An 11,533-nucleotide genomic window follows, 5' to 3' on the forward strand; every position below is an offset into this window, starting at 1 on the left:
AGAGCCCCCCATTTGCCCCATTACAGGATTGAGCCCCACTAAACGCCTCCCCTGACCCCCCATTTGCCTCATTACAGGCTCCAGCCCCCCCCAAAGCCCCCCCTGCCCTATGAGAGACTCTAATCTCCCATAAACGCCCTCCTACACCTCCGCGAGACCCCCATTTGCGCTTCTATACTCTCCAGCTCCCCCCACCCCCCAACACCCCCTATGGACCCCCCCTTAAAGCCCCCCCCACAGGCTCCAGCCCCCCCAAAATGCCCCCCCCCGACCCTCACAAAAGCCGCAGATGAGCTCTCTCCTCCTCAAACGCTCCTCCTTGATGCCCCCAAACCTCCATTTACCCCTTCACAGGCTCCAAGCCCCCCCCAAATGCCCGCCTTGACCCCCCCGGGCCCCCACCTGCCCCGTGACGGGCTCGAGCTGCTGCAGCGTGGCCAGCACGAAGACGGCGGTTTTGCCCATGCCGGATTTGGCCTGGCACAGCACATCCATACCCAGGATGGCCTGCGGGATGCACTCGTGCTGCACTGCGGGGCGAGAACGAAGAGGGGGTGTCAGCAACGCCAGGGAACCCCAAAACCACCCGGGGGGGGGGAGTGGAGAGAGGGAGCAGGGATATGGGGGCAGTTTGAGGGGGGCTCTGAGGGGAGTCTAGAGAGCACTGAGGGGTTTGGGGAGGTCTAGGAGCAGTCTGGGGCGTCAACAATGGGTTTGAGAGCGGTCTGGAGGGGATCCGGGACAGTTTGTGGGGCACTGAGAAGAGTCTGAAAGCAGTTTGGGGGTCAATGAGGGGTTTGAGAGCGGTCTAAGGGCAGTTTGAGGGGCACTGAGGGGAGTCTGGGGGAAGTCTGCGAATCAATGAGGGGTTTGAGGGTGGTCTGGGGGTAGTTTGGGTGAGTCCCGGGCATTTTGAGAGGTTTGGGGCGATCTAGGACCAGCCTGGGAATCAATGAAGGGTTTGAGGGGAGTCTGGGGCAGTTTGAGGGGAGTCTGGGGGGGTTAATGAGGGGTTTGAGGGCGGTCTGGGGGCAGTTTGGTAAACACTGAGGTGTTTTGGGGATGATGTGATGCGGGACTGGCAAGGTTGAGGGGTTCTGGGGGCGGTTTGGGGGGCACTGAGAGATTTGGGGCGAGTCGGGCGGACGCTAAAAGGTTTGAGAAAGATCTGGGGGCTCTGAAGGGGGCAGTTTGGAGGCTCTACAGAAAACTCTGAGAGAACTCAAGAGCTTGGGGGGCCCTGGGGGAGGATTTGGGGGGGGGACCGAGGAGTTTGAGAGGATCTGGGGGCGGTTTGGGGGGCACTGACAGGTTTAAGAAGAGTCCTGGGAATGTTTTGGGGGGCACTGAAGAACTTGGGGAGCTCCGGAGACGGATTTGGGGGAGCAGAAGAGCTTAGGAGGCTCGGGTGGATTTGGTAGAGACTGAAGAGCTTGGGGGGCCTCTACAGAGAACTTGAAGCGAAATGAAGACTTCGAGGAGCTCCGGCGGAGAATTTGGGGTGACTGAAGAGCTTGAGAGGCCCTGAGGAACGATTTGAGGGGGACTGAGGAGCTTGGGGAACCCTGGGGGAGAATCTGGGGGGGACTGACGAGCTCGGGCGGCCCGAAAGAGAATTTGGAGAGGAATTAAGAGCTTGGGGGGCTCTGGGGAAGGATTTGGGGGGGCTGAAGAGCTTGAGGGGCTCTGAGGGACGATCTGAGGGGAACTGAGGAGCTTGGGGAACCCTGGGGGAGAATCTGAGGGGGGACTGACAAGCTCGGGCGGCCCGAAAGAGAATTCGGAGAGGAATTAAGAGCTTGGGGGGCTCTGGGGAAGGATTTGGGAGGGCTGAAGAGCTTGGGGGGCGCCGGGGGAGGATCTTATGGTCCCTGCGGGGCCCCCCGGTACCTTCCGAGGGGTGCTCGAAGCCGCAATCCACGATCGCGCGGAGCAGCTCGGGTTTAAGAAGGAAATCGCGGAACCCGGAGCTGTGGATGGAGACGTAGGAGCCCTTCACGTCCTTCTTGGGCGGCGCCTCCGCCCCCTCGCCCCCCGCCGCGTTGTCCACCTCGTCATCCTCATAGTCGAGGAGTTCGTTGTCCACGTCGTTCTCCGCCATCGCTGCGGGAGGAGGCGGAGAAGAATGAGGGGGGAGCCGAGCGCCCGCCCGCGCCGCCATCTTGGCTCCCACAATGGCTGCGAGGCGCTCTCCGAGCTCTCCCGGCCGCGCCGAGCGACGGAAGAAAGAAAGGACGGCGGCGGCGGGCGCGGGGGAAGGAGAGCGATGGGTATCGGCCGTGGCGAAGCGCGGATGGGCGGCGGGGAAGGCGATCCGCGGCCGATGGCGAAGCGCGGACGCGCCGCCATCACTTACCGCCCAGCGCTACAACCACCGACCGGAAAGAGTGGGCGGGGCTATGCGAGTGCCACTTCCGGTCCCGCGCGCGCGCCCGAGGACCCCGCCTTCCCTTCAAGGCCCCTCAGCGCGGGGCTGCCCGTGGCGATCGCCTGATTGCGCCCGCGCCAACCCGCGCCCCCGCCGGGTTCTCTCTCACCCTCCCCGCGCTCTCCCTCTCCCTCTTGACCCTCCGCGACCGCACGGGGGCCCCAACGCAGCCCCTCATCTCCACGCAACCATCGCGCTCCAAGCAGGCACCGCGCATGGCAGCCCCGCTGGGGTCCTAAGGCTCCCGCCTCGCTGCGTTGCTATGGCGACAGAGCCCGCCCCCTCGGGCATAACGCGGAGCCGCGAATGGCGAATAGGGTTTATTGGGGGGGTCACGGCCCGGCGATGCTGATGGTCGCCAAGGCAACGCTCTCGGTGGATTGGCTCCGCCCTTTCTCGTAGATGAGGTAGAGGAGCGGGGAGGAGTCCTGGGCGGAGGGGGGCGGGGCTGCCATCGAGGAGTACCCGCTCGGCCCCTCCCACACGCGCAGGCCCCGCCCCCACCACGTGGTGCCGTTCGTGAAGCTCCAGCGCAGCGTCAGGTTCACCCCTGGAGGGGAGAAGGGCGGAGTCAGCGCTGGCCACGCCCCCCACCATCGCCATGTGCAACGAGCCACGCCCAGTTTGCCTCAGACCACGCCTCCTTGTTCTGAGGCCACGCCCTCTCAGGACAAGCCACGCCCACTCCATGCACACCGCGCCAGGCCACGCCCTCATAGCAAGCCACGCCCCCAGCTCCACCTGCTCCCCCCACACCACTGAGCCCCCCCCAAATCCCCATGAGCTCCCCCAAATCCCCACCCACTAACCCCCCCCAAACCCCCTCAAATACTCTTGAACCCCCCAAGCCCCCCAAATCCCCCTGAGCCCCCCCTAACCCCCCTGCTCCCCACCCTTGAGCCCTTGGACCCCCCTAAATCCCCCTGAGCCCCCCCAAACCCCCCTGTCCCCCCACCCCCGAGACCCCCGAGTCCCCCAAATCCCCCCGATCCCCCCCAAACCCCCCCGCCTCACGCTGGCTCTCGTGCGCGGGGTTGCTGAAGAAGACGAGGCCGCGGGTGACGAGGACGCCGGCCGCCACCGCGGGGTCCACGAGGACGGGGTCGAAGGCGACGGCGCTGGGGGGCAGCGAGGCCCCCCCGTCCCAGCTCCGCGCCACCATGCGGCACCGGCACCGGTAGAAGTTCTGGTTGCGGATGCTGACGGCGACGGAGCCGTCGGGGAGCTCGTAGGGCTGGGGGGGACCCGGGAATGGAACCCCCACCCCAAGAAATGGAACCCCCACACCCGAAACGTGATCCCCGTCACCCAAAATAGAGACCCCGCCCTGAAAAGTGGAGCCTGAACCCCAAAAAATGGAGCCTGAACCCCAAAAAGTTGAGCCCCCCTGAAAACATGGAGCCCATACCCCAAAAAGCAGAACCTACACCCCGAAAAATGGAACCCCCACCCCCGAAACAGTTTCCCCCCACACCTCGGTACCCCCCAAACTCCCTAGGTCCCCCCAGCCCCCCCGGACTGCCCGTGCCTCAGTTTCCCCCCACACTTCGGTGACCCCAAACCCCCCAGGTGCCCCCCAAACCCCCATGTGCCTCAGTTTCCCCCCACACCTTGGTGACCCCAAACCCCCCAGATGCCCCCCAAACCCCCCCCGTGCCTCAGTTTCCCCACACATCTTGCTGCCCCCAAACGCCTCCGGACCCCCCGGACCCCCCCAGGACCCCCCGTGCCTCAGTTTCCCCCCACCTGGCACTCGTCGGGGGTGAAGTCGTGGGGGCGCCGGGGCGCCCCAAAGGGGATGGCGGGCAGGGTCCCCCCCCAGCGCCAGCTGTGCCCCCCATCATCGCTGAGCAGCAGCCGCACCCCGTCCCGCTCCAGCGTCCCATGGCCGCAGAACAGCAGGCGGCCCCGCGCGGGGGGGAGGCGCTTCTGGGGGGACCCCAAAACCAGAGTGAGCCCCCAGACTGGGGACCGGGCCCCTGAACTGGGAACTGAGCCCCCAAACTGGGGGCTGAGCCCCGAAACTGGGGAATGAGCCCTCTGAACTGGGAACTGAGCCCCTAAACTGGGAACCAAGACCCCATACTGGGCACTGAGCCCCAAAACTGGGCACTCTGCCCCCCCAAACCCCTGTGCCCACCCCAAACCCCCTGTGCCACCCCAACCCCGTATCCCCCCTGTACCTCCTATGCCCCCCCCAAACCCTGTGCCCACCCCAAACCCCCTGTGCCCCCCAAACCCCCTGTGCCGCCCCAACCCCGTGTCTCCCCTGTACCTCCTATGACCCCCAAACCCCGTGTCCCCCCCGTACCTCCTATGACCCCCAAACCCTGTGCCCCCCCAAACCCCCCCCCCGCCCCATACCTGGATGCCATAGCCGGGCCCGGGGGCGAACACCTCGCTGCCCAGGACCCCCGAGAGGTTTTGGGGGGCCCCCCAGGAGCGCCCGTCGTCGCGGCTGCGCAGGAGCTGGGTGGTGGGGGGGCCGCAGGCCTGGGGGGGGTGGGCGCAGCGGGCGAAGAGCAGCAGCACGTCCCCCCCCGCCACCCCCAGCGCCCCCAAACTCAGCCCGTCCGGAGACCACCCGTCGTCCGTCGCCACCCGCGTCGGTCCCCACGTCGCGCCTGGGGGGGGGAAAAGGGAGCCTGAGACACCCCCCCGACCCCCCAAAACACACTGAGCCTCCCGTGAGCCCCCTCGAGCCCCCCTACGACCCCTTAAACCCCATCTAGGACCCCTATAACCCCCCATTACTGCCCCCAGGACCCCCATAACACCCCAATTCCCCCCCCCCGGGACCCCTTTAACCCCCCCTCGGACCATCTTAACCCCCCATTTCCCCCCCCAGGACCCCTTTAACCCCCCCACAGAACCCATTTGACACCTCATTCTCCCCCCCAGACCTCTTTAACCCCTCATTCCCCCCCCCCCGAACCCCTTCAACCCCTCATTTCCCCCCACCAGGACCCCTTTAACCCCCCATTTCACTCCCCAAGGCCCCTTTAAGCCCCCTCCAGAACCCCTTTAACCCCTTATTTCCCTCCCCAGGACCCCTTTAACCCCTCATTCCCTCCCCCAGAACCCCTTTACCCCCCCCAGCCCCCCACCTCTGTCGGGGGAGCGTCGGCAGGCGATGACCTTGGCCCCCACGTCGTCGGGCGAGCGCTTGCGCCCCTCGGCGCAGGCCAGCAGAGCCCCCCCGGGGGTGACGATCACCAGAGGCACCCGGAACGTGTGGACCCCCCCGTGCCCCTCCCCGCTCACCCACAGCAGCTGCTCCCGCACCACGCGGGGGCGAACCTAGGGGGGATAAAGGGGTTGGGGGGCACTGGGGGCTGAACTGGGGGGTTATAGAGGCTTTGGGGTGTACTGGGGGGGAATGGGGGGGTATAGAGGGGTTTGGGGAGAATGGGGGCTGAACTGGGGGGCTATAGAGGGGTTGGGGGGCACTGAGGACTGAACTGGGGGGGTATAGAGGGGTTGGGGGGTACTGGGGGCTGAACTGGGGGGGGTATAGAGGGGTTGGGGGCACTGGGGGGGCATTGGGGGGAATGGGGGGGTTATAGAGGCTTTGAGGGGCTATGAAAGGGTTGGAGAGCACTGGGGGGGGCTATAGAGGGGTTGGGGGGCAAGTGGTGAGGGGAATGGGGGTTTATAGACGAGTTGGGGGTCACTGGGGGGGAATGAGGGATTATAGAGGTTTTGGGGGGCACTGGGGGGGAATGGGGGGGTTATAGAGGGGTTGGGGGCACTGGGGTGGTTATAGAGAGGTTGGGGGACAAGCGGTGAGAGGAACGGGGGTTTATAGACGAGTTGGGGGGCACTGGGGGGGAATAGGGGGTTATAGAGGGGTTGGGGGGCACTGGGGGGGGGAGTGAGGGGCGATAGAGGATTTGGGGTGACGAGGAGGGGCCCTGGGGGTCTCTGTGTGGCCCTGCGAGGGGCTCGGGGGGGCTCTTTGAGGTCCGGGGGGGCACTTTGGGGTCCGGGGGGCTCGGATCCACCCCCCCCACCACCCCGTACCGACTCGGGGGTCGCGACCCAGCGCGAGGCTGCGCCGATCGCGAGGCGCAGCGCGAGGAGCAGCGCGAGGAGCGCGGACGGGAGCGCCGCCATGTCAGCCCGGCCGGGTCACATGACCCGCAGCGGAAGGGGCGGGACCAGCACGAAAAGAGCGGTTAAAGGGGCAACGGCGAAGTTGAGGGAGGAGTCGGCCTTAAAGGGGAAACGCGGTCTGATCTTAAAGAGGCAAAGAGGGTGTCGGGTCCGGCCTTAAAGGAGCAATGTAGGGGTTAAGGTTCGGTCTTAAAGGGACAACGCAGAGAGTGAGGTCCATCCCTTAAAGGAGTAATGTGGGGGTTAAGGTTCGGCCTTAAATGGGTAATGCAGAGTGCGGTCCTCCTTTTAAAGGGGCAATGCATCGGTCGGCGACAGTTCTTAAAGGAGCAATGCAAAGGTTGGCTATCAGCCTTAAAAGGGCAATGCAGAGGTTGGGGGGTCCAACCTTAAAGTGGCAAAACGGTGTGGTGTCGGCCTTAAAGGGGCAACGCGAATGATGGGTGGGGACACACTGACACCCCCCCTCTAAACATATCAGCACCATTTTTGAGGCAAACCCCTTTTTTATTGCACTTCTCGTTGTCCCTGAGCGCTGAGGGGGGAGGGGCTGTGCCCCATGGCAGGGTGGGGACCGCCCCCCCCCCTTTCCTTTGGCCCCGAAGCATTGTGGGAAGAGTCCGGTCAGGGCTCGGCCAAGCGCAGCATCGGGCCCGAGGCTGTGGGGACGCTGTGGGGCAGAGAGAGCACTGAGGGGGCACCCAGGGGTCCCTTAGGGGTCATGGGTACTAGGGGTCACCCAGGGGTCAGGGGTCACCCAGGGGTGACATAGGGGTCTGGGGTCACATAAAGGTCAGGGACTGGGGTCAACCAGGGGTCAGGGGTCACATAGGGGTCAGGGCTCCATGGGGGCAGCCAGGGTGGGGGTCTCAGTTCGGGGTTGGGGGTCTGAGATAAGGGGTTGGGGGTCCTGGGGGCGGTCCCAGGGGGGTCAGAGGTTGTGGGTCAGGGTTGGGGGGTCTCAGACGTCCCGGGGGGTGACAGGATTGGGGGGGGGTCAGAGGGCCCCAAGGTTTGGGGGTCACAGGGATCAGAGATAAGGGATGGAAGATAAGAAGGCAGCGGCTGGGGGTCCCGATTGGGGGTCCCGGTTGGGGGTCCCGGTTGGGGGTCCCGGTTGGGGGTCGGTACCTGCGCAGGCGCTGCGCCCCCAGAAGGTCGTGCAGAAGGAAGCGCAGCCCCAGGCTCAGTCCCGGGGGGGGCCGCGACCCCCCCAAAACCTGCGCCAGCGGCAGCTCCCGGTGCCGAGTGCGGCGGATCAGCGCCAACAGCGCCCGGCGGCCTTGGGGGGGGGCAAGAAAGGGGGGGACCCCCGTATGGCATCTGGGGGGGGGGAGAAAGGGGGGGGAACCCCGTACGGCATCTGGGGGGGGGGCAAAAGGGGGGGGGGAACCCCCGTATGGCATCTGGGGGGGGAAAACAGGGGAGACACCCCCATGGCAGCTTGGGAAAAAAAGGGGGGGACCCCCCCTATGGCATCCATGGGGGGAGGGAGAGGGGGCTGGGGACCCCCCTATGGCAGCTGGGGGGGGGTCCTGGGGGGTCTTAAGGGGGTCCTGGGGGTCCCTGGTTGGGTTCTGGGGTCCTGGGGGGGTTTTGGGGTCCTCGGGGGGGGAGGTCCTGAGTGGGTCTGGGGTCCCGGGGGGAGTTTGGGGTCCCAGAGGGGGTCCTGGGTAGGCTCTGGGGGTCTGAGTGGGGTCCTGGGGGAGTTCTGGGGGTCCCGGGGTGAGTTTTGGGGGTCCCCCGGGGGGAGGTTGGGGTCCCAGGGGGGTTTTGGGGTCCCCTCACCTCGCAGCACGGCGCGGACGACCCTCCCGGCCCCCGGCAGCGCCAACCACCAACTGCCGACGTCGCGCACCGTCAGCAGCCCCAGAGCCACCAACTGCCTGGGGGGAAACGGGGGTCAAACGGGGCCCCCCCAGGACCCCCCGAACCCCAACAGCCCCCCAGAACCCCCTTAGACCCCCCAAAAGGCCCCCCCCGAGCCCCTAAAAGCCCCCAAAAACGTTCCCCAGACCCCCAAAAAGTCCTGCTGAACCCCCACAGCCCCCCTTAGACCCCCAAAAACCTTCCCCGCACCCCCAAAAGACCCCCCTGAACCCCCTTAGACCCCCAAAAAGCTCTCCCAGACCCCCAAAAGACCCCCCCGCACCCTAACAGCTCCCTCCAACCCACTTAGACCCCCCCAAAAGGCCCCCCAGAACCCCCTAATCTACCCCAGAGGGAATCAAAGAGGAGCACAGGAGACTCCAGAGCCCCCCCCAACCCCCCCAGACTCCCAAAAGGCCCCCCCAGACCCCCTAAATCTGCTCCTGGGGACCCCAAATCTGTCCCAGAGGAGGAAATGGGGGGATCTGAAGCCTCTCAGCCCCCTCAAACTTACCCCGGGGAGGGTATGAAGCCCCCCCAGAACCCCCAAACCTGCCCCGGGGGGGTCAGAAGCCCCCCAGACCCCCCAAACTTGCCCCAGGGAGGCCTGAAGCCCCCCAAACCTGCCCCGGGGGGGGTCAGAAGCCCCCCCAAACCTGCCCCATACGTGATGTCGCGGTCCTCGAAGCCGAGCGCCCGCATTTGCGCCTCATCGTAGCTCAGCGCCGCGCTCGCCGCCACGGCCGTATCCAGGAAGCGCCGCACCAGCCCCTCGCGGGGGGTCCCGGCCACGGCCGCCAACACCTGCGGAACGGCGTTAGGGGGGGACAAAACCCCCCCGGGGACCCCAAAACAACCCCGGGGAACCCCTCGGGGGCCCAAAAGCACCACCAGGGACACCAAAATCCCCCCACCGGGGACCCCAAAAAAGGCATCAGGGACCCTCCTGGGGACCCAAAACCACCCCTGGGGAATCCTAAAAGCTTCCTCGGGGACCCTAAAATCTCTCTGGAACCCCAAAATTCCCCTTGGTGACACTCCCAGGGACCCCCAAAACACCTCCGGGTATCCTAAAATCCTTCCCGGGGACACTAAAATAGCGCTGTGAACCCCAAAATCACTCTAGGAACCCTCCCAGGGACCCAAAACCACTCCTGGGGACCCCAAATCCCTCCTGGGGACCCAAAAACATCTCTAGAACCCAAAAAAACCATTGGGAACCCCCAAAATCACCCTGGGGACCCCTAAAATCATCTCAGGGACTGTAAAATGCCCTTAGAAGCCTCTCAGGGACCCAAAAATAACGCAAAGGACACTAAAATCCCCATAAGGACCCCAAAAACAGTCTGAGAGACTCTCCTGGGGACCCTAAAACCCCCCCTGAGCACCATAAAATCCCCCAGGGACCCCAATACGACCCCAAACACCCCGAATATCACCCCAGGGACCCTCCCAGGGACCCCAAATGCCACGGAAACCCCAAAACACTCCTGGAGACCCTCCCAGAGACCCAAAAATGGCCTCAGGGACCTTCCTGGGGACCCCAAAACACCCCTGAGGTCTCTCTTAAGAATGCCAAAACACGCCAGAGGACCCCAAAATACCCCTGGGAACCCTCCTGAGGACCCTAAAATACCTACGGGACCCCGAAAATCTTCTTGGAGACCCTCTCAGGGACCCCCAAAACACCGCTGGGGAACCCTCTGGGGACCCTAAAATCCTCCTGGGATCCTAAAAGTCACCTTTGGGACCCTCTTAGAGACCGCAACCCCCCCACAGGAGACCCCAATTTCCCAAATACCCCAAATTCCCGAATACCCCAAATTCCCAAAACTTCAATTTCACAAATACTCCAATTACCTTCTGAGGACCCCAAAACTGACCTCAGAGACCCCCAAAACACCTCTTAGGACCCTAAATTCCTCCTGGCGACTCTCCCAAGGACCCTAAAAATCCCTCTGTGACCCAAAACACCTCCGGGGACCCTCTCAGAGACCCAAGAACACTCCTGGGGACCCCCTGGGGCACCCTAAAATCTCCCTGGGATCCTAAAAATCAGCCTGGGGACCCCCTTAAGGACCCCAAAACCCCCCCAGGGGACCCCAATTTTGCCCCCCACCTTCTCCCTGTAGGGCTCCATGAAGACGACCGCCAGCTCGTCGGGGCCGAGCCCGAGGTGCAGCAGCCGCACGCGGCCCTCATCGCGCAGGCGGTTCTGGGGGGGAGCGAGGGAGGGTCAGGGGGGACCCCCAGTTTTTTTGTGGAGGGAGGGGGTGCTGGGGGTTTTGGGGGGGTCTCACCAGGTGCCGGTCGACGGCGGTGCGGTCGGGGACGAGGTCGTAGAGCTGATGGCGCAGGACGAGGGGCGGCAGCGCATCCCCGAAGAGGCGCCGAGGGAAGAGAGCGGCCACGGCCGCCAGAGCCGCCTCCACCGCCGCGGGGGTGCCTGGGGGGGGGGGCACGAGGGGCAATGGGACCCCCCCAAACCCCTATAGGCCCCCCAGGCCCCCATAGCCCCCCTGAACCCCCATAGCCCCCCCAGACACCCATAGCTTCCCTAGACCTCCATAGCCCCCCTGAACCCCCATAGCACCCCCAGACTCCTATAGCCCCCCCTGGGTCGCCATAGCCTCCCCAGGATCCCCATAGCCCCCTCAGGATCTCCCCCAGCCCCCCATAACCCCCTTCCAGCCCCCATAACCCCCCACGACCTCATAACCCCCCCCACGACCCCCGTAGCCCCCCCTGACCCCCACAGTCCCCCCCAGAACGCCCATAGCCCCCCCGACCCCCATAGCTCCTCCCAGAGGGCCCCCTAAACCCCCTTTCCCTTCCCCCCCGGTACCATCGGGTCGCGGGTCCCCCCCCGGCCCCTCTCCCCGCGGCCGTTTTCCGCCCCCCCAGGGGTCCCCGAGGAGGCGGCGGCGGCGCCGGTTCATGAAAGAGGGGGGAACTTCCGACGCGCGGTGATGACGTCAGAGGCGCGCGCGACGGGCGGGGCCTCCTGAGAGGAGCGAGTGGGCGGAACCAATGGGAGGAAAAGGGAGGGGGGGATTGAATTGAATCGTTTGGGCTAATGGGGGGTTTGAACCAAACCATGTGGGGACAAAGGGGGGGGCT

At 65.3% G+C, this 11,533-nt stretch overlaps 2 protein-coding genes across 5 annotated transcripts in view; both read right to left on the reverse strand.

Moving 5' to 3' along the window:
- The window catches only part of DDX39B (DExD-box helicase 39B), a 12,193-nt gene extending 9,722 nt beyond the window's left edge, over nt 1-2,471 (reverse strand). The window contains exons 1-3 of the mRNA XM_054052043.1: nt 2,357-2,471; nt 1,891-2,103; nt 403-530 (exon numbers count right to left, since the gene is read on the reverse strand). Coding sequence (XP_053908018.1) covers nt 403-530; nt 1,891-2,101 — 339 coding nt within the window. The 5' untranslated portion in view covers nt 2,102-2,103; nt 2,357-2,471. The remainder of the gene's footprint in view (nt 1-402; nt 531-1,890; nt 2,104-2,356) is intronic.
- Nucleotides 2,472-2,481: 10 nt separating this feature from the next.
- On the reverse strand, nt 2,482-11,409 carry LOC128849620 (sialidase-1-like). Of its 4 annotated transcripts, none has more exons than XM_054052038.1 (11): nt 11,259-11,409; nt 10,714-10,859; nt 10,533-10,628; nt 9,070-9,217; nt 8,333-8,426; nt 7,676-7,826; nt 5,536-5,728; nt 4,793-5,052; nt 4,175-4,354; nt 3,445-3,662; nt 2,482-2,978 (listed from the first exon to the last, which is right to left on the reverse strand). In XM_054052038.1, the coding sequence occupies exons 1-11, from the start codon at nt 11,350-11,352 to the stop codon at nt 2,603-2,605; spliced, it is 1,956 nt and encodes a 651-aa protein (XP_053908013.1). In that variant the 5' UTR covers nt 11,353-11,409; the 3' UTR covers nt 2,482-2,602. The 4 variants fall into 4 exon arrangements, with proteins under 4 accessions (XP_053908013.1, XP_053908015.1, XP_053908017.1 ...); XM_054052040.1 differs by having other exon boundaries at nt 3,443-3,627; nt 4,175-4,357; XM_054052041.1 differs by having other exon boundaries at nt 2,680-2,978; nt 3,443-3,662; nt 4,175-4,357.
- Between the last annotated feature and the right edge of the window lie 124 nt (nt 11,410-11,533).

Source organism: Cuculus canorus, chromosome 31, assembly GCF_017976375.1.
Source record: "Cuculus canorus isolate bCucCan1 chromosome 31, bCucCan1.pri, whole genome shotgun sequence".
In the NCBI taxonomy this organism is placed as follows: Eukaryota; Metazoa; Chordata; class Aves; order Cuculiformes; family Cuculidae; genus Cuculus; species Cuculus canorus.

What these genes read in the sequence shown, in the direction of transcription:
- LOC128849620 (XM_054052038.1), bottom strand. Translation starts at nt 11,352, where the DNA reads ATGAACCGGCGCCGCCGCCGCCTCCTCGGGGACCCCTGGGGGGGCGGA. An exon ending in GGGGCGCAGCGCCTGCGCAG is followed by an intron (nt 5,729 to 7,675) that starts GTACCGACCCCC and finishes TATCCCCCCTAG; the next exon opens with GTTCGCCCCCGCGTGGTGCG. An exon ending in TCACCCCCGACGAGTGCCAG is followed by an intron (nt 3,663 to 4,174) that starts GTGGGGGGAAAC and finishes GGTCCCCCCCAG; the next exon opens with CCCTACGAGCTCCCCGACGG.